General features: G+C 60.3%; 2 protein-coding genes across 10 annotated transcripts; one reads left to right on the forward strand and one right to left on the reverse strand.

The window, feature by feature from the left end:
- Positions 1-184: 184 nt before the first annotated feature.
- FASTK (Fas activated serine/threonine kinase) lies at positions 185-4,430 on the forward strand. Of its 8 annotated transcripts, none has more exons than XM_055335562.1 (11): positions 496-634; positions 861-963; positions 1,165-1,587; positions 2,084-2,263; positions 2,365-2,504; positions 2,979-3,192; positions 3,298-3,457; positions 3,641-3,732; positions 3,815-3,950; positions 4,022-4,136; positions 4,223-4,430. In XM_055335562.1, the coding sequence occupies exons 1-11, from the start codon at positions 626-628 to the stop codon at positions 4,328-4,330; spliced, it is 1,680 nt and encodes a 559-aa protein (XP_055191537.1). In that variant the 5' UTR covers positions 496-625; the 3' UTR covers positions 4,331-4,430. The 8 variants fall into 8 exon arrangements, with proteins under 8 accessions (XP_055191544.1, XP_055191542.1, XP_055191543.1 ...); XM_055335564.1 differs by having other exon boundaries at positions 502-634; positions 1,212-1,587; XM_055335569.1 differs by lacking the exons at positions 496-634; positions 861-963 and adding an exon at positions 185-383.
- Positions 4,431-4,533: 103 nt separating this feature from the next.
- SLC4A2 (solute carrier family 4 member 2) lies at positions 4,534-19,962 on the reverse strand. Of its 2 annotated transcripts, none has more exons than XM_055335352.1 (23): positions 19,808-19,962; positions 17,509-17,622; positions 15,615-15,780; positions 15,223-15,464; positions 15,026-15,141; positions 13,418-13,650; positions 13,184-13,326; positions 11,406-11,586; positions 9,881-10,016; positions 9,627-9,792; positions 9,397-9,511; positions 9,109-9,293; positions 8,761-8,986; positions 8,434-8,649; positions 8,187-8,335; positions 7,867-8,061; positions 7,013-7,267; positions 6,809-6,898; positions 6,431-6,597; positions 5,604-5,857; positions 5,346-5,515; positions 4,904-5,077; positions 4,534-4,769 (listed from the first exon to the last, which is right to left on the reverse strand). In XM_055335352.1, the coding sequence occupies exons 2-23, from the start codon at positions 17,557-17,559 to the stop codon at positions 4,689-4,691; spliced, it is 3,711 nt and encodes a 1,236-aa protein (XP_055191327.1). In that variant the 5' UTR covers positions 17,560-17,622; positions 19,808-19,962; the 3' UTR covers positions 4,534-4,688. The 2 variants fall into 2 exon arrangements, with proteins under 2 accessions (XP_055191327.1, XP_055191328.1); XM_055335353.1 differs by lacking the exon at positions 19,808-19,962 and adding an exon at positions 16,827-16,918.
- Between the last annotated feature and the right edge of the window lie 751 nt (positions 19,963-20,713).

Here is a 20,713-nt window from a genome sequence, read left to right on the forward strand (position 1 = left end):
GCTGGGCGGGGACTGAGCCCTCCCGGCTGCACAGCCTTACAACGGCGAGCCGCCGACTTCCGCTCGCTCTTCGCACTAGCCTCGGCGCCCGGCCCCTTGGCTCCGCCCCCCGCCCGCGGTACCGCCCCGGCTCGGCGCGCGCAGCTTCCGGACGCGGGGGGCGGGGCGCGCGGCGCCCGGCGCCCGGACGCGCGGGGCCTGCCGGGAGCCACGTCTGTGCTGGTCGGGGGCTGAGCCGCGATTGGCGTCCGGGACGCGGTCCGGGGGCTGCTGGGAAGATGGCGGACTCGGTGGCCTGCCGATGAGGAGGCCGCGGGGGGAGCCCGGCTCCCGGGCCCCGAGACCGACTGAGGGAGCGACCTGCGCGGGGCCTGGGGAGCCATGTAGGGGTGGCGCCTGCGGGGCGGGCTGCGGGAGGGCGGCGGGAGTTGGTGTTGGCGACCGTGAGCACGGTCTCCGGGCGTCGCCGGGCCCGGGTGGGTGTGGGGGCCCCTGACACCGCCGACTCCGCGCCATTGCAAAGCCGCGCGCTCGGGCTCCACGGGCCCCTGCGAGCTGGGCGCTGCGTTCTCGTTTCGCGGGCGAGGAGGCTTGGGCAGAGAGACGAAGCCACTTGTCCAAGGTCATGCAGCTGGTAAGTGGGAGCGCCCAGCATGGAACCCAGGACCGCCCCGCTGCCGAGCCCGCGTTCCACCCTCCTTGCCGCTGCCGCCTCCTGCGGGAGGGGGAGGTGGTCGAGAGGGCGTGTCGACAGGGCAAGCTGGGCTCCAGGCTGGGCACGACCACTAACCCGACTCGTGACCTCGGGCTTACCCCCCCTTTCCTCTCTGGGCCTTGGTTTCTCCACCTGTGAAATGGAGGTAGTGCCAGCCCTGCCTACCTCAGAGGCGCGTGCGGAGCATCAGAGATCCGTAGTGCATGTGGAATTGCTCTGTAAATATCACTGTGCGGAGGACATGGAAGGTGCTGCTTCAGAGGATGGAAGGAGGCAGAGAGGGGCGGGGTGGGAAAGACTAGAGCAATCACAGGGGAAGGGCGAACATGAGTGGGTGTTCTGACCCCAGGGCCCTCTGAATGGGGAGTGAGGTCAGGGGTTGATGGCTGGTTTCTGGTTTCTCTCCCCTTTGGAGAAAACCTCACCCCCTTTTCTGGGCTGCCCCTCAGGGTCTCCATCACCCAACTCCATGCTTCGACTCCTGCTCTCTGCCCAGGCCTCCGCTGCTCGGCTGTCTGGCCTGCTGCTGCTCCCACCAGTACAGCCCTGCTGTCTGGGGCCCAGCAACTGGGGGGACCAGCCTCCTGGAGGAGGCCTCCATGCAGGCCCCGTGCAGGGGCTACAGCGGCTTCTGGAACAGGCGAGGAGCCCTGGGGAGCTGCTGCGTTGGCTGGGCCAGAACCCCACCAAGGTGCGCGCCCATCACTACCCTGTGGCACTTCGTCGTCTGGGTCAGCTCTTGGGGTCTCAGCCACGGCCCCCTCCCGTGGAGCAGGCCACACTACAGGACTTGAGTCAGCTCATCATCCGAAACTGCCCCTCCTTTGACATTCACACCATCCACGTGTGTCTGCATCTTGCAGTCTTACTTGGTGAGGAGGGTGTCTGGGGGGTGGGTGTTCACGGAAGAATAGAGAAAGAGCGTAGAAGACCCAAGATCACTGACAGAATTCATCTCTTGGGCTTTGGCAGGAGTGGCGCATACCTTGGCACACTTGCTGCCGCTCCCCTTGTATCCACAGCTGACACCAGGAGTCGAGCAGCATTCCCTGCAGCTTAGCTAGGGGTGCCAAGCCCGGATTCCTTCCTACACAGTGCTCTAGAAAGCCACTACAGTTTGTCACCATTGGCGTGAGATGAGAGCTCATTTGCCATCTTTATTTGAGTTCTTGCCCGCAGACTGTCCTGATAACCTCACAGTCACATGGTATTTCACACTTCTCCAGTGCTTCCACTTACACTATAGCAGCCCATCCAGTCCAGAACACAGAGACGTGAAAGGTTGGGAATTCATCAGCTGAACCCCATGACTGGAACAGAGCAGCTCCCCGTTACCAGGCCTGCCTCCTCTGACCCTCTCCCTCTCAGGCTTCCCGTCAGATGGGCCCCTGATGTGTGCCCTGGAGCAGGAGAGAAGGTTCCGCCTCCCTCCGAAGCCACCTCCCACCCTGCAACCTGTCCTGCACGGTGGGCAAAGATTGGAAGCTGCTCTGAGCTGCCCTCATTTCCTGAGGCGTCCGCGGCAGCACCTCATCCGCAGCCTGGCAGGTGCTGGAGGGGAATGAAGGCAGGTGGCGGGGAGGGGCTGAAGAGGAGGCCGGTGGTGGTGTCTGGACTGAGGGTCCAGCATAATAGGCTGTTCTTCACAGAGGCCAGGCCAGAGGAACTGACTCCTCACGTCATGGTGCTCCTGGCCCAGCACCTGGCCCGGCACCGGTTGCGGGAGCCCCAGCTTCTGGAAGCCATTGCCCATTTCCTGGTGGTCCAGGAAGCCCAGCTCAGCAGCAAGGTGGGATTACCTCCCACCCTGCCATGCTTGTCTCCTAGCCCTCCACGGTGTCAAGCCTAGCTCCCTGTCAGCTTGATTGGCTGCCTCCTGCAGCAAGCAGCCAGGCCCTCTGCTCTGTCCCCCTGGGGTTTTATCTTTGCTCACCCCCTCCTGGCTCATCCACCTACCCAGTGTGTATGCCTGGCTTTCTGCAGTTCTACTCACTTAGCACTGTCTTAGCTTCATTAAGCCCACTCCTCTTAAGTCTTCAGGGCCAGACCCCACAGCGATGTCTCCTCCATTGGTTTGACTAATCACATGGGGCTCAAGACACGGGTTGTGCTGTCAAACTTCTGGTGTGTACGTCGGGGGAGAGGGATCGCTCTGCCTTTACAGAGACATTACAAGCCTGCAGGCCAAACCTCCCTGAGGTTCAGCTTGTGAAGGGTATCAGAACTGTTTCGTGCCTGGTGAAGGGCTGCTCTTCCTCCACAGGTGGTACAGAAATTGGTCCTGCCCTTTGGGCGGCTGAACTACTTGCCTCTGGAACAGCAGTTTATGCCCTGTCTTGAGAGGATCCTGGCTCGGGAAGCAGGGGTGGCCCCCCTGGCCACTGTCAACATCTTGATGTCGCTGTGCCAGCTGCGGTGCCTACCCTTCCGAGCTCTGCACTTTGTCTTTTCCCCAGGCTTCATCAACCACATCAGTGGTGCGCGCACAGGAGAGCCAGCGGGGATCCCCAAGGGCCACTGGGCAGGGGTTGGCAGGGGCGGGAGTCTGTAGCCCCTCGAGCCTCAGTCCCGCTTTCCCGCAGGCACCCCTCATGCCTTCATTGTGCGGCGCTACCTCTCCCTGCTAGACACGGCTGTGGAGCTGGAGCTTCCAGGATACCGGGGTCCCCGTCTTCCCCGAAGGCAGCAAGTGCCCATCTTCCCCCAGCCACTCATCACTGACCGTGCCCGCTGCAAGTACAGGTGGATGGGGAGGCTGGGAGGAGGGGAGGGGACCCTGAACTGTCCATGCAGAGGCATTCTTATCAGTCCTAGAGGGAAAAATGGGCCTTGGGAGGCCTTTGCCCAGGGTCCAGGCGCGACAGGGAACAGAATTAAGATGAGCCTCCTGAGCCTTTCCTTGTCGGTCTTCCTACCCCATCCCAGTCACAAGGATATAGTAGCGGAGGGGCTGCGCCAGCTGCTGGGGGAAGAAAAGTACCGGCAGGACCTGACGGTGCCTCCGGGCTACTGCACAGGTGAACCCCAGTGGCGGGCGGGCGGCTGGCAGGGTACAGAGCCTGGGCTGGAAGCCAGCCGCCCTCTCTCTTCCCCCTCCAGACTTCCTGCTCTGCGTCAGCAGCTCTGGTGCTGTGCTTCCTGTGAGGACCCAGGACCCCTTCCTACCGTACCCTCCCCGGTCCTGTCCCCAGGGCCAGGCTGCCTCTCAGTCCACTACCCATGACCCCGCCCAAAGGTAAGGGAAGAAGGTGGGAGAGCCTCCCATCTCTGTGGACAGCACCCTGAGCTGCAGTCTGCTCCCCACAGGGTAGTGCTGATGCTGCGAGAACGCTGGCATTTCTGCCGGGATGGCCAAGTGCTGCTGGGCTCCCGGGCCCTCCGGGAGCGGCACCTGGGCCTGATGGGCTACCAGCTCCTGCCGGTGAGAGCACCCACCCTGCATGTCCTCCTGGCTCCCCTGTGCCAGCCCAGGACCCTGAGGGTGACACGCCGTTCCCTCCCTCGCAGCTACCCTTCGAGGAACTGGAGTCACAGAGAGGCCTGCCACAGCTCAAGAGCTACCTGAGGCAGAAGCTCCAGGCCTTGGGCCTCCGCTGGGGGCCTGAAGGGGGGTGAGGGGATGCACATGGGGCTCAGGGTGACCCCCGAAGGGGGTGGACAATTTGCACTTTGGCTCTCTATATTTTGATTTCTCATTAAAGTCCCTTTCTTTCCCCATTGTGCATCTCGTTTCTGGGACAGGGAGCGGGTTGCCGCCCCCCCCACCCGCCCACCTGCCAATCCATGCTCCCTCCCCATACATACACAGAAGACCAGGATAGGTGGGGGCCGAAGCACTTTACTGTGGGGGGTGGGGATGGTAAGGAGACTTTAAATTATTCACTTAAATAAAAATGAGGGAGGGGAGGGGGAGAACACCCCAGCCCCTGATCCCTCTATCCATCCGTCCCTTGGCTGTGGGTCCAGGCAGCAACTACACAGGCATGGGCATCTCATTGTACTCGTCCACACCCTCCCGCTCATCGAACACTGGCTCCGCCTCATTAGCATCCAGCTGTGGGGGTGGAGGGAGTTAGTTGATCCTGACCTCAACCTGGGTGGGGACCCCAGGGTGGGGGTGGGGTGAGGGTGAGGGGAGGGGTGGGGGGTGGGCAGCAGGGCTGGGGGGAAAGGGGCAGGAGGCCTTACACATTTCATCTCTCTCTCGGTGAAGATGCGGGTAAGCACCACCATGCGGAGGGGCACCGTAAGGATGAGGATGAAGGGGAAGGCCAGGGAGGCAGCTGTGGACATGACTGCCCAGAGCAGGGCCAAGCAGAGCAGCTGCAGGGCTGTGAACAGGTGCATTCGGAGGGTCCGAACCTGGGAGGGGACAAGACAGGTGAGCCGAGGCTTCTCCCTGGTCCCTTGGAGGGCCATCTGGGCCGGCCACCTCCAGAAGACAGACAGCCCTTTCTCCCTCCACGGGGGTGGCAGTGGTGGTGGCTATGCCTTTGAGGGGCTTACCAGAGCTGGGTCTGCAGACTAAATGGTGGCTGAACACAGTGAGCAGATGGGGGGGCCGGAGAGTGAGCCCCACAGACCAGGTGTTGGGGGCAGAGGCACGGGGCTCTTTCCAGTGAGGTCTTACCTTCTTGACATAGGTTACATCTGGGTGGTGTTTGGGTGGCATGAGCAGCAGGTGCAGCCGCTCGTAGAACTGGATCCCATTAAGGGAGGTAACTCCCATGTACAGAAAAATACCAAAGAGCACAGCCAAGGGGATCTGCCGGAGCAGGTCCCCAATAACCATGGAGAGACCTAGGGGAGGAGAGAAAGAAGCAGGTGGCCCCAGGGCTCCCCGCCTCAGAGACCGCCTGGGGAAGGCTGAAGCAAGAGCTCAACGTACCCACAAGCAGGGCAACCAGCAGCCCCGTTACCCGCTGCTCCTTGACCTCCTGGATCTTGGGCTTGTCCCCAGGTGCCACAGCCTTGCTCATGACGGTGAGTGCGTTGGCATGAGTGACGGAGCGGACAGTGGCAGCAGCCAACCAGGGCAGGCCAAAGAGGGCACAGATGCCGCCCATGGCCACAATAAGCAGGAGGTCCAGGTGGAAGCCAGAACCCTTCTGCAGCATGCGCTCCTTCTTGGAGATGATCAGCCTGAGTGGGGATGGGCACTCGCTGATGCCCAGGGCCCTGGGGCCAGCTTGGCACAATCATGTCTTTCCAGAGCACCCAGCCAGGAGCCTCCGTTTGTTTTTGGAACCTGCCCATTCCGTCAGGACGAGCATTCATTCCATCACGGAGCTAAGCCCTCTCCACGCTGCCCTCCTTGCCATTCAGGACCACTTCCAGCCTGTACTGTGCCCTTCCCAACAAACGTCAGAGGAACCTTCTACTGCCTATGGAAGGAATTCTGGGGGCGCCTGGGTGGTGCAGTCAGTTAAATATCAAATGACTCTTCATTTGATCGCAGGGTCGTGAGATGGAGCCCCACATCAGGCTCTGTGCTTAGCTCGGAGTCTGCTTGAGATTCTCTCCCCCTCTCCGCCCGCCTCCTTCCCTCCATCTTGAGTTCTCTCAAATAAAGAAAAAAATCTTTAGAGAAGGAAATTCTAGGGGCCAGCCTGGCATCCTGGGCCCCCCTTACCCAGTGCACCCTATCTCCTCGCCTAGCCCTGGCTGGGATTTCAGCCATTCCACAAACAACCCCCTTTGGCAGGGACCACTCACGTGGTGATCTGCGTCTCCATGAAGATCAGGATGAAAACCAAAATGGCCGGCAGCAGGCTGGCAACCATCATCCACACGGGGAAGGAGCTATTCTCCCCCAGCGGGTTGATGACCCAGCCCCGCTTTTCTGGGGCTGTCACGGAGAATCCACTGGGCACGCTCAGCTTCTGCAGGGTAGATGGGAGAGAGCCGGGGGGCCAGTGAACGCTGGAGGGAGAGACCTGAGGGGCACTAGGCAGGGCGAATGCTGAGGGCATGCAGTGGAGGGGGCCTGGTGTCTGCCCAATTGAGAGGCAGCTCTGGGGCTGGGCTGGCGGGCACCAGCCAGAGCCCCATGCCAGGCAGCATCTCCTGACTGCTGCGTGTGCTCTGCCTCACCTGGGTGTAGGTATCCTCAATACTATAATCCACAAGCACCATGATGAGGATCGCGATGGGCACCCCAAAGTCCCCGATCACCCGCCGCACCTGTGGGCAAGCACCATGCTCAGAGGTCCCTGGCCCCCTCTCAGGCCCCAACTCAGTCACCCTTCCTGGCCCCCTCCCCTCTTCCACCTCCCTCTAGCATTTCAGCCCACACACCCGGCCAGGGAAGAACCGGCTATTCTTGAATTTGCGTAGGAAGAAAGCGATAAAGAAGGTGCCCGCCATGAGCACCAGTGACAGCAGGGCTGTGTTGGGCTGGCCCTGGGGCCTCCCCTGCCCCACTGGCCCAGGCGAGCTCCCATTCCCTGGCCCCAGCGTGGCTCCAGCCCCATGCCATGTGTCGTTGTCACCGCTGTGTGCCTCAGAGCCATTGGAGACAGAACAGCCATGCAGCGGATGTTCCTGGAAGATCTAGGGAGAGGACAAAGGGCTCCATCAGCTAAACTGGTGAGATTTCTGGGCTTGGATGTATGTTGAGTGGGGCAGGCCACATAGGAGATGGTGGGTCTGGCCTTAGGGGCTTGTCTCCTATAACAAAAAAGTGACTAAAGTGACCTGATGGGAGAAAGGAGAAACTGGGGATTCAGGCAGCTGGGGGTGTCCAGTTGCAGCCAGGCCTGGACAGACAGGACACATCGCAGAGGACTCGGGGCAAGTCTTCTAAGGCTGACACAGGCACGGCTCTGAGGCCCAGACTGTTGACTATGGGTGTCACCTCAGGGGCCTTCCTCTTTGGCACTTCTGGACCATGTGCCACTTTAGCAAAAGGACCTGTTACCTTTGTTATGACAAACATGTAACTTGTTAAGATTGACCTGAAGTCCTGGTTCAGGTGTCAGTGACAGGGAAAGTGGTGAGGGGCCAGGAGGAACCACCAGCCCAGGGGAGCTCTGGGCTAGCCCGGACCTCATACCCTGAAGTGAGAGCGAGAGAGGTGCAGAAGGTGCCCCGGCTCCCTCCCATCCCGAGGTCTCACCCCTGCAGCCCAGCTCTCAGCAGGGCCTGCTTACCTTAATCAACTTGTAGAACGTCTCATAGATGAAAATGAGGGAGATGAGGAAGGCAAAGATCTCCTGGGTGAAACGGGAGACAAAGCGCACCAGGAAGCTCCCCTCCAGGGCCACCATGAGCAGGGCCAAGAGCACCAGCCAGAAGCCGATCCACACGCGGCCCACCAGGTACTCTAGGTTGTTGCTGCTGCAGAACTGGGGAGGTGTCCAGTCAGGTCCCAGAGCCCCGGGGCTAGCAAAGTGGGCATGTTTGGGGAGCAGGAGGGGCGGCTGGAGTGGAACAGGAAGAGCCAGCCCCCACCTAGCCCATGGGCCCTTACCGAGAAGAAGGCCTCCTCGAAGACCAGCAGGGGCCCAGAGAAGCCAATCACCAGCAGCGGCTGGGCCCCCAGCAGGCAGAAGACCACACCCTGGAGCGCTGTGGACATGATCAGCTCCGACACCCCAATCAGGTCCTGAGTCTTCTCTCCTGGGGTGGCAGGAAGCAGAGTGGCTCAAGAGCTGTCAGCCAGGGACCTGTGCTTGCCCTGCCCACCCCCCCGCTGCCCCCGCGAAGCCACCTCTTACCCAGCAGCCCCCCAAAAGTGATGGCAGGAGACAGGGCCGCGAAGTAGATGAAGATGACAGCAGCCAGGCACTGGGGGTCAAGGGCATCTCGGAAGTCACTCAGGTAGTGGGGATAGCGGCGCCGCACATCTCGGATGAGGCCCCCAAAGGGCCGGCCCGTCCGCCGGAGGGGATCATCTTCAACTGCACCTGCCACCTCTACCATCTGCAGGAGCGCTGCAACCCAGGCCTCCGTCAGGGCGCCCACCACGGCCCCTCTATGTGCCCCAAGCTGCCGAGCCCCCGCAGGCAGCCCCGTCCCCGCCCTGGGCCTGTACTGGCCCGTACCCTTATCTTGTGCTGACTTGGGCTCCAGTCCAGCCCCAGGGGGCAACAGCCGGCCCTGCTCCTCCCGCTTCTTGAGCATCTGGCGTTGGAAGTGAGCAACAGACCGCAACAGCTCCTCGCCCTGCACTTCGGAGGGCGGCAGCACCACGCTGCAGTCCAGGAAGGCGTTGATGGCAGTCAGCAGGTCCTCCCTCTCGTCTGCCAGGTAGGCTGCCTCATGGAATTGCTGCCAAAGGAGGCCTGGGGCTGGTGAGGGCACGGGGCGAGGGCTGGGGTCCCGGGGCAGAACTGAGTGAGGCCACAGGGGCGGGGAAGAGGGAGCCCGGTGGGGGCAGGGGCGGGCCTGACCTTGTCAGACATGAGGGTGGAGATGGAGCGGCCAATTTCATGGTAGTCCATGTTGGCGCTGCTCGGGCCCAGAAGCAGGAAGAGGAAGCGCACGGGCACGGGCACCTCCAGCACGGCGTCTAGCTCCACCGCCTCCCGCAGCCGCACAAAGGCCATGGTAGGGCGGGAGAGGAACTCCACGCAGCCTGGGGGCACAGCGCTGTCAGGGCTGAGGGAGGGCGCGGACCCCAGCCCCCGGGGGCACCCATCAGGTCACAGCCCCCCCCCCCACAAGGCTTGCCCACATACCCACAAGGACCACCGTGGCCTCAGCGTTCTCGGGGATCTTCTCCAGGAGCTTTAGTTCATGCTTGGACTTGGAGCGAGTGATGCCGGCTGGTGGGGCCGGAGGGGGCAACTCCCGCTGGGGGTGCAGAGGAGCACAGCTCAGCCCGGCCCGGTGCCCCCATACTCACAGCCCAGCAGCCAGTGGTGGCAGCTGGGATCTGAACGAGGCAGGGCCACCCTCCTGCCCTCACCTCTCGCTCCACATCTAGCCGAGTCTCAGGAACACCTCCAATGAGAGGCTCGGTGACATGAGGGTCACTCTCAGGCCCCTGGCCATGATGGTGCCCTAGCAGGGAGCCCAGGGAGCCAGCTGAGATGTTTCGAGGGAAGGAGAAGTCTTTCTCATCGCTTGGGTGGCTGGAAGAGCAGAGGGCGATGAGGGAAGGAAGGCAGGGGCGGGGGCCAGGAGTGGGTGGGCAGGCGGTGGCAGCAACTGGGGCCTCACCTGTGTTTCAGTAGCAGGGCCCGCAACACATTGGCTCTGTCCTCAGCCTTGATTTGGTCAGAGATGACCATCTGCTCCACCACTTGGTGGGCCACCCCAGGCAGGGTCTGCTGGTCCAGGTCCAAAAGCACGGCCCCTGGAATAAGGATGGCATGCACAGGCCCTCATCCCCAGGGAAGAAGCAAGGGTCGGGTGGGAGAGAGATCTGGGGATGAGGGGGCTGCCAGGTAAGTATGGTCCGGGTTTGCAGCACTGGCTCAGAAATCAGGGAGCAGGGTTCAGGCTGCAAGCCCCATCGCATCTCTGACCTGTTCCTTCCAACTCTCTCTGTCCCATAGGAATGTGGTGGGGCTCAGTGGAGGCCACTGAGGCAGAGCCTCCCAGAAGTCTCTTCCAAAGAGCCACATGCGGCATTCCCTAATATCCACTCCAAGGTCCTGATTCTGCCCTCTGAGTATGGCACAGCCCATCTGTGGCCTAGAGCCATCTGACGATGTCACCCTCCATCCTGGGTTCCTCTCATGGGACAATTTCCAGATCTTTCTACTGGTCGCTGCTCTGAATGACTATTTTATACAGAGATGAAAGTCCTTTCAAAAGTGACGAGGTCACCTTTCTGTCGAGGTCAACTTGTAGGAACACAGAACTAGACAACGAACAGAGCCGTTTCAACAAAAATGGGCGTGACAACGAACAAAACCAAGGGCCCCTGAGCAGCCAACACAGAGATCACAAAGCCCAACGATAAAGCACCTGTATGTTGGCACCTTGCCCAAAGCCTATGAGCCTTCCTCAAAGCCTATTTACTTCTGGTTTTGAAATTATTCTGACAGCAGGTTTCTGAGTCCTCGCTGTTTAGAAATACGCCTCCTGACAGCAACTGGGAGTGACTTTCCCAAAAGGAAGAAGGAAACCCACACAGAGCAGAAAATATCAGAGGCCTCGGGAGTCTTGCATCTTGGACATTTGGTGAAGTTTACATAGCCCTAGGAATGCCTGGCAGGCACAGGCAGGAGAGCATGCCACTCCTGATCTCAGAGTTGTGAGTTCGAGCCCCACGCTGGGTGTAGAGAGGACTTAAAAAAAAATAAAATCTTGAAGAGAAACAAAAAAAAAAAAAAGAAAGAATAAAATCTTGAAGAGAAACAAAAAAAAAAAAAAAAAGAAAGAAAGAAAGAAAAGAAAAGAAGAAAAGAAAAGAAAAAGAAATCTCCAATAGTCCTGTAGATTAGGTCGTTTCAGAAAAGTTTCCAATGACATTCTTTAAAAACTTGTCAGCTTTAAAAATGTATCCCAAACATACCAGCTTTGGTTATATGAAAACATCACGTAAAGAAGCCATTTGCTAAAAATGCAGATAAGAGAAAGTAGTGTCAATCATGCCCTGGGACCACCAATGACAGAGCCTGAAAGCGACTGGCTATATGACATCACAGAAAGAGGAGACTCCCTCCTGGACTCTCCTGGGAACATCATACACCGTGCTGCTGAGGAGGGTTGGTCCTCAGAGGGCAGGGCACGTTACCATGGGCCAGGGTCCGGCGGAGCTCCAAGAGGCTGCGGAAGGACAGGGATGCCACGTGGGGCTTCCCCCAGCGCTCTGTCTCCTCCTCCACGTCCTCCTCAAACTTGATCCAGCGGGCAGTCTCCCGCCACTGAGGCTCCTGGTTTCTGTCCAGCAGCAGCTCATTCAGCTCCACAAACACCTTGTGGTGGAAGACAAGAGGACACAGCAAGGTCAGAGCCCGAGGGGCCCAGGGACTGCTTCCCTAGACAGCCAGCGCCAGGGCAGGCCTGTGACCTGGCACAGCACCGGACACAGAGCCTAGCATGATTTTAACTGGTCCCACACTCTACTTGCCTCATCTGTAAAATAGGAGCAACAATCCCCACCTCAAAGTCTCATTATGGGGATTAAAACATACGCAACAGGGATGCCTGGGTGGCTCAGCAGTTAAGCGCCTGCCTTCAGCCCAGGGTATGATCCTGGAGTCCTGGGATCGAGTCCCATATCAGGCTTCCTGCATAGAGCCTGCTTCTCCCTCTCCCTGTGTCTCTGCCTCTCTCTCTCTGTGTCTCTCCCTCTCTCTCTCTCTGTGTCTCTCATGAGTAAATAAATAAAAATCTTAAATAAATAAATAAAATAAAACACATGCAACAACACACAGTACATGACATAGTAAGTGCTGGATGAATGGTCACCGCACATGTGCACGCACGCACACAGGCACGTGCACACACACGTGCACACTGGAACATTGTATGCTTCCATGTATATGTGTTCAAGAACCGACGGACAGGGGTGCCTGGATGGCTCAGTGGTTGAGTGTCTGCTTTCAGCTCAGGTTGTGATCCCAGGGTCCTGGGATTGAGTCCTGCTTCGGGTTCCCCACAAGGAGTCTGCTTCTCCCTCCGCCTATGTCTCTGCCTCCCTCTCTGTATTTCTCATAAATAAATGAGTAATAAATCTTAAAAAAAATAAAATAAAAAGGAACTGACAGGACTGAAGCACACAGAAGAGTAATCACAGCTGATTGTACTGAGGAGAGATGCAAAGGAACAGAGTACAAAGCGTTCTGTGTCCAGGCAGGGTTGGCCAGGTGTTTGCATGTGGGAGAAGTCACTGAGCTATACGCCTGGCCCCACTGTGCTTCACTGTATGTTGTTAGACCTCAATAAGGTAAAACACAATCCACTGCAAGGGGTGGGGCTAAGAACCAGAGCCCTGGAGTCTTAGATGGGTGGTGTCGCTAAGAAACTGAGTTATCTTGGTCAATCACTGCCCCTGATTTATGGCTGTGGGACGATCAAATGAGCACAATTGAGGGGATTCTGAAAGATAAAGAGTACTGCTCTACAGAGCCACTTCTAGCCCAAAGGGTCCCCGAGCTCCTCACTGCCAGCTGCCAAAAAATGGCCACAGTATAGAAATTAACAGTGTCGGGACGCGTGGGTGGCTCAACGGTTGAGTGCCTCCATGTGGCTCAGGGCATGATCCTAGAGTCCCAGGATCGAGTCCCACATCGGACTTCCTGCATGGAGCCTGCTTCTCTCTCTGCCTGTGTTTCTCATGAATAAATAAATAAAAATCTTTAAAAAAAAAAAAAAAAGAAATCAACAGTGTTGAAGATGTGAATCGAACTCCTAAAGTCCAAATCAACAATGTCAAGGATTCTTGTGCAGTGTACAACCTTCACAACCACAGATGGTGGTCCTGGTGTTCGAGATCGCTGCTGGGGTATATGTGGGGGGGGGGGGGAGCCTGTGGGGTGATAAGGAAGAGCATGAAGTGGAGAAGAGTACCTCGTGGGGCTTGTGAGGGGCCCGGGGCCGGGTCCGAGGCGTGGGGCCAGGCTCTCGGCCTTCCCGGCCACCCTGTCCAGAACCTTTGGCATTCTTCCGCACCAAGTGCCGCCGCACTCCAGGAACGTCCTCAAACCGGTGACCTGGAGGAGGCAGGGGCACAGGGTCAGGCTCCCCCTTCCTCTTACTCCTGTCCCCGTCCCCGGCACTGGGCTCAGCCCAACCAGCACTCACTCTTCATGAGGTCTAGGTCAGCGGTGGCCAGTGTCTGGGCCTCGCTCTCGTCTGTGGGGACACGGGGCAGCAGTGCCTGCTCGGCCCCCGTCATGCTCCCGATGCGCCTCCTCTCCTGCAGGTTGTAGCTCCGGTGCCCAGGCTGTGCTTTGGTCAGAGGACGCGCCGATGCTCCCCCATCATCACCTCCTGCGGCGCCACTGGCCACAGTCACCACCTCTTCCACCGGGGCTCTGGACAGACAGAGCAGCCATGCAGGGAGGACCCGGGGAGGGGACCCCCAACTGGACCCCACCCCCCTTACTCCCCACTCTTGGTAGGTGTGGATGTGAAACACCGAGCCTCCCACAAGCACATGCAGCGCCGAGATCTGGCTCGGCCCTTTCCCGGCCACGCCGCCAGAACCAGCACACAGGCTCCCTCCCAACACCAACTCTTCAGCCTGCCTCCTGGGGTGTGGGGGCAGGTGACATCTGTAAAAGCAGCCAGTGCAAGGCCTCCTTCCTCCCCTAAGCACACCCCTCACCATGGACTCAAGAGGGTCACAGGTCCCAAGTTCCTAACCCCATGGAGTAAAGTAGGTAAAAATAGGTCTTTAGAAGTAGAGATGGGTCCCTCATGGTCACAAGAACATGAATTAGTCCATACAGATACCAACTTCTGGTCCTATCCCCAAACCAGGCCGTCTCTTCCTCTCTTTCCACAGTGCCCAGTCCCTGCCACACCATTCTCCCACAGCTCCAAGCTTGTGTCCCCTTCCACGATGAGTCCCTCTCATCAGGCTTTCTTCCTCTACACCCACCTTGGGTCTCTTGGTGCCGCCGGCACCTCTGCCCACAAATCTGACCCACTCTTCCAATGCCACACTCTCCCCACTATTCCTCCACCTGCCCCTGGGCATCGGGCTGCCTGCCAGCACATGCCCCCATGCAGATGGCCACTGTGGGCTCAGTGCCACCTGCACGGCCTGTCTCCCCAGCGAGTCATGCAGCATGCCCTTCCCTTCCTGCAGCCCTTCACGCTGCCTGGCACCCAGAAAACAACAGGTCCACGATAGTAGTGACCTTGAGACCCAGTTCAAAGTGATTTCCTCCAAGAAGCCTCCTCTGGCTAACACTCCCAAACTCCAGTGCCCCACAGATACTGATATTGCGCCCACATCTGCCCTTTAGCACAGTGACTTTCCCGATGCCATTTCCCATGGCAGTTCCCCAAGAGCCAAAGGGGGGGGGTCTCCTATTCTTCTCACACCTTTGGGGCCCGAGGCGGGCATTTAGACAGTACCTGTCCCATCCCTGATCCGGCGCTTGACCCCACTCCCCCTGAAGTCGCAGGTGGGGTGCTTAGACTGTACCCCTGTCCTGTGCCAGGGTAACCCACACTTAAACCTTCATGCACACCACTCTTTAACCCTTGCAACCACCGTGTGAGAAAGGTTCTATTCTCCTTGGTTTACACATGGGAAGGCTGAGGCTCAGAGAGGTTGTCCTTGCCCAAAGGGGCAGGGCTGGGATTTGAACCCCAATTGAGGATCCCAAGGCTCATGCATTTCCCCCTTATCATGTTGCAGATGCCGGTAGGGGCAGTCTCCATCTGGGAGACACGTACCCTGTCTGGGCGCCTTTGCTGGCATGGGGAGCCGCCTCCTGGTGGGGCAGCGGTGGAGGAGATGGACTGGTCCTCCCTCCCTTCCGGTCAGCACCTTCATCCTCCTGGAGAAAGAACTGGAACAGGAACCCACGGGCGCAGGTGAGGCCGGGCCAAGTACCCCAAAGATGCCCTCCAGGAACCCAGCCCCAACTCACCTGCACCGAAGAGGGTGTGGAGGCCGGGGTCGGCTGGCTAAGTGCTCGGGTCCCCTCAGCTTCACTGGCCTCCTCCTCATCTTCCTCCCCCTCCTCGATGGTGGGGGTCTCCCCGGTAGGGGAGGCCCCGGGGCGCCGGCGAGGCTTCCGTCCTGGGCCCTGGGGTGTCTTGCGGCGGCGGGTGTCCGGAGGCAGGTGAGTGGACAGTGGGTGATGGATGTGGTGGGAGGACTGGCGGTGATCTGCAGGGAGGAGGGGGTCTGCTGCAGGCAGGCAGAGCATCCTTCCCCTGCCATCCCAGCCCCCAGCCCCTCCCACGAGCCCCTCAGCCCTCTCCTTGCTGGACAGTTGAGCCTAGGTGCCCCTGCCTCCCCCTCCCATCACCCCCTCACATTCAAAGTCTTCCTCCCCATAGCTGCGGCCTGGCTCCTCTCCGCCTCGAGACCCAGCCTCCTGCAGGATCTCCTCAAACCGCTCCACACCCAGAGTGCGGTGAAGTTCATCGTCCTCCTGTTCAGGGAACCCAGGCGCTGCCGGGCCCAAGCTCTCTGGCTCCGGCTGTGGGGGAGGAGGGGTGGAGAGAACACACAGGGGCTCATCCAGAGTTGTCTCCTGAGACCCCACCCTGTGCAGTGCTGGAGATCCAGGACGCCCCCAGCAGCCTTCCCCTCAAATGCCAGGGACCCAGACCCCCACCATGTCCTGGGCAGCCTCCCCCTAGGTTCCAGGGCATCTGAACCCCAGCTGTGCCCATTCTGGTCAATTCTAGGGCAGGTGGAAAATCTCAGGAGAAATCCTGTGTCTCCAGCCCTGAGGTAAGATGTGTGAACTGGCCCATTCATATGGTCGATGGTGAACCAATCCCCTCTGGCTGGAGGACAACTATCCGGCCTGAAAAGTAACTTCTGGAGGCGCCCGAGCCAACCAAGCTGGACTCTGAAAGCTAGCCCCTGGATGGGAAGGCAGCACTTTGCCTTTTCAGGAACGCCCCCCCACCCCCACCACCACTGCAGCACCCCACCAAGCCAGGGCCCCTAGGGCGCTCCCTGGCCCCGCCCCCCCCCCACCTGAGTCATACTGCAGGAGAGGAGCGCCCGACTGCAGTGGTGGCGGTGGTGGCGCTTTGGAGGAAAGCTCAGCCTAGCTGAGCAGCCTGCCACCTAGCCACAGCTTCGTCCAGCCCCCACCACCCCTGCCACTCTCAGCTCCGGGCACCACCAAATATTTGCTCATGAGCTTCTGGACCTCAAGGGCATCGGGATCTCCAAGGGCGGGGTACAGAGCCCCCCCTCCGTGCCGGGGCCAGTGGCCAGAGCAAGGAAGAGCAAGGAGAGGCGGGTTAAGAAGTCAGGTCCTGGGGAGACACAGAGGTGGGGACAGGAACAGCAGGGAGGGGCGGGGGTACTGGACACAAGATATAGGAGTCAGGGGGCTGGCTTCCCGGCACCCCCCTGCCCTTCCCAGCAGCTCTGGCCCGCTCCCCAGCTCGGGCTCCACTCTCACCAGAATGAGCAGCGGGAGGAAGGCGGCAGGAGGCGGCTGAAGCGAGTGAGGACGGGGGAGCTAGCCAGGGTGGGGGCAGGGGGGGTGAGAGCCCCTCGCACCTGAGACCGCAGGAGGAAGTCCATGGCAGGCAGGGGTGGACTCGGAAAGGAGGGGGAGGGGACCAGCCTGTGCCCCTTCCCAGTCACGTGCCCTGCTGGGCCAGATGGCCAATAAGGGGCTGATTATGGCACTTGGGGTTAATCATTACACTCCCCAGTAAAATCAGGAGGGGGCCACGTGGGGCCGCGCTGGGCGGACCTAGGTGGCACACTGGGCGGACCTAGGTGGCACGTGGGGCCAGGGGTGGGCGGCACAGCAAGCAAACTGCCCAGAACCACTGTGGGAGGACGCTGCTGCCTTTAAGGCTGGGTCAGAAGGGGTGACTGGGTTTGAGACCCAGGGTCCCCCACGTTCCTCTCTCTCTAAGGATAAAGAACCCCCCACTCCCCACCCCCGGGTCTTTAGGAAAGGGCCTCAACTCCCTCCACAGGACTGGAAGTGGCCTGACCACCCCAATACCCATCCCAGACTCCCAGACCCAGACAAGGTGTGTGTGTGGGGAAGCTGGCAGTACCCATCCCCAGAGGTTCCCCCTTCCTCCCGAGCCCACGCGCACACGTGCGCGCGCACACACACACACACACACACACACACACACTCCAGTCTGACCTGGACCCTCCGCCAGAGCACCTGTGGGGTGGGAGGGGCAGCAGGGAGGCCAACCCAGACGGCAATACTCACAGTACAGAAAGAATCTGCGCCCGAGGCGGGGCGCCGGGGGGCGCTGCTCATGGCCAAATCTTAGCCCTTCTCACTGTCCCTGCGGCTTTCAGGACAACAAGGCGGCGGCATAACCTGGGCGGGATGGGGGTTGGGGGGAGAGGCCCGATCATGTAAGAGCAGGCCACCAAGCACAAGGGCCCCCGACCTGGCTCAGCCCCACCACGCCTCAGGGACTTCCCGCCAGTGGCCACCCAGGGGTCTCCCTGCTACTAGGGACCTCTGGGCTATGAAGTATGAAGTACTTTAGGGTGGCCCTTAAGGCCGGAGAGCAGAGAAAAGAGTTATTTATAGAAGAAAAGAGAAAACAGAGAGAAGAGAACTAGAGGAGGGGGCAGAGGAGGCCACGGAGGGCCAAGTGAGACAAGAAAAGGTGGGAGAGGCTGCAGAAACAGGGTGGGGGGAGCAGGAGTCAAGGCCCAAATGCACAGAGAAAGCAGCATAAATCAGGGTAAGGAATGGAGGAGGAGGGAAGGAAAGGACAGGCTGAGCCAGAAACAGTAGCACCGAGGTGGGCCGAACAAGAGAGGGGTGTCCTGGGGAGACGGAGACACCCCATGGAGCAGAGTTGGGAGGAAGGAAGGGAGAGACTGGAGAGAGCCCCTAACAGCCAGCCCGGGGGTGGCAGGCGAAGCAGAGCCAGGGCTGGGAGGAGACACCAGAGGGGCCCCCTTGCCTGATGAAGGAGGCTCCCTGGGGGAGGGGCAGGAGCCCAGCTCCACTCACTCAGTGGGAGGGAGGGAGACGCCGGCACTGGCAGGACAGACCTTTATAATGGGGGAGGGGCACGTGACGAGTGGGAAGAGGGTGGGCAAAGGGGCAGTACCGATCCCTCCCCTCTCCTCCCCTCCCGAAGCCCCAGGCCAGGAAAATCTGAGTGGCAGGGCTCCCTCCTGACTGTGACTGTAGGGGTGTCTCAGGAGGGCACTGTGTGTGTGGTGGGGAAGCAGAACCAGTTGCAGTTAAGGAACCTGACCCGGGCAAATCGGGGTACTCATTCCTAGTGGGGGAAGCGGATGTGGGTGGGCGGGTGGGGGACGGGGCCCTCCAGATTCTCCAAAGTAAAGTACTGGAGCTCCCCAGTGTGTTGTTGGGGGGTCAGGGGTGCCCGGTTTAGGGCTAACTCCAGGATAAGACAGGTCAGTGAAGGGTAAAACGATCTAGGTCTAGGGGGTCAGTTCAGGGTGGGGAGCCCGGAGCAACACATTCCTGGCCAGCACTCCCAACTCAGCTGACGCTCTTCACCTCCCCCAGCAGGACTGGAGCCAGGTCACGTTTGGTGTGGGGGAGAGGGGGCACTAGGGGAGAGAGACCCCTGGCTGAGAAGGGTGCGTGGTGTCTTGGGCACCTACAGGTGCCCCACTCCCACTTCCAGGCTGTGCCCTCGGTGTACTCCCCACCCCACCCCGCCGTCCCAGAACACAAAGCAGCTTCTGTCCAGGGCATCGGTGCCGATAATCCGGGGTGGGGGCACATTCCGGGGACCAGCCCCGACCGGCCCGGGGGATTAGCATCTCCCCCACTCCGGCCCAAGGGATTAGCACCCTGGACCCCCACTTGGGCATTAACCATCCCCCAAGTGAACTCGCACATTCCACAGCTCTCCGAAGTGGGGCGGAGGGAGGAGGATAAAGTGGATTTGAGGCAGCACCGCCCCCAACACCCAGCACCGGGCTTCCCACCCAGACCAGCCAGCGCCCCGACCCCCACCCCCACCCCCGGAGTCAAATGCAACTCTCCGGACCCACCTTTCCCATACCCACCCAGTGGCTCCCCCTTCTGCCCGACACCCCTTGTCCTGACCTGACCCGCCACCCCCTCCCCGCACAGCTCCGCCTCCCAACCCGGAGGTCGGGGGCGGCGGCCCCGGCCCACCCCCAACCTAGACACCCCCGACGGGCCTAAAGAATAGAGTCGGGGGTCGTAGGGGAGGGGTGTGGTCCGGAGTCCGCCCAGGAATTGGGAAGGCCGGCGGCGCCTCCCAGAGACTACCCCCTCCTGGTGGCAGGGGGCGCGGCACCCTCGCTTTAGGGAACTCTATCTAACAAGCGGACCCCGGATCCCGGATCCCGCTCCCGACCCGCGTCCGCGCGCCTCCGCATCCTGCTCCCCAAGACCTGGCTTCCCCGCGCCCCAGTCTCCGCCCCTTCCTCCACTTCCACTCCCTCCCAGCTCCGAGTCCCGAGTTCCCCCCTTTCCTTCCCCCTCCCTTCCTCCCTCCGCGGCCCTGGCCCTCCTCCGCCGCCACCGCTCCGCTCACCCGCTAGCTCTGGACTGCGTGCCCCGGAGGTCTCGGGGTCTCTCCCCCTTCTCCGGCGCCCTCGCGCGCTCCCGACGACTCCCTAGTGCCCACCTCGGGGCTCACCCCCGCCGCTCCCAACTTCTCCCAACTCAACTTTCCCCCGCGCCGCGGGCAGGCCAGCCCCCTGCGTGCGCGCCCCCCGGCGCACCGTGCGCGGCCCCGCGGCGGGCCGGGAGGCGGGGAGCGGGGGCCGAGACCCGGGCGCGGAGGCGCGCTTCCAGGCACCGCCCGGCACCAGACCCCAGCTCTATCCCGTGAGGCAGCCGCCCGGGCTTCCCCGCGCGGGACTTGGGCACCCCGGGGACGCCGTCTTTGGGCCGCATTAGGCACCTCTGGGCGGAAAGAGGAGACACACACGGGAGAACGGAGACACGAAGATGTTCAGGAAACATCAGAGGAGCTGGAAATATTTACGAATGCGTCGGGGTCGAGATTCTCCCCCAACCACCCCCCGCTACTCCCCAGTAATCCCCAGTGCCTCCGAGAAAGACCCTTTCTTTGCTGCGGTGGGGGCGGGAGGGGGATGGCGATAGGGGTGACGGCCCCTGGAGGTTGGATTCCCATTGCCCTCAGCTGACCTAGACTTTCCGAACCCGGGAACTTCTGCCTCAGAGTGATTCCCTGCGGCGACCTCCCTCCTGGAGCCCTATTATAATCATCCCCTGCCACTCAAGATTTCTGTATTTCTAGTTTTCTCAACTAAATTATAAATCCTTCCACGTAAGAAGTAGACTTTTTTTTATTTTTTAGCCTGCCAGTAGGTGAAGCACAGCATTGTGTATATGCAGAAAACGTTCCGATATAAACAAGTTAATTAGCAAATGTTTATCACCAACTATGGTTCTGGTGCTGAGCAGTGCTGTT

Source organism: Nyctereutes procyonoides, unplaced genomic scaffold, assembly GCF_905146905.1.
Source record: "Nyctereutes procyonoides isolate TBG_1078 unplaced genomic scaffold, NYPRO_anot_genome, whole genome shotgun sequence".
Classification (NCBI taxonomy): domain Eukaryota; kingdom Metazoa; phylum Chordata; class Mammalia; order Carnivora; family Canidae; genus Nyctereutes; species Nyctereutes procyonoides.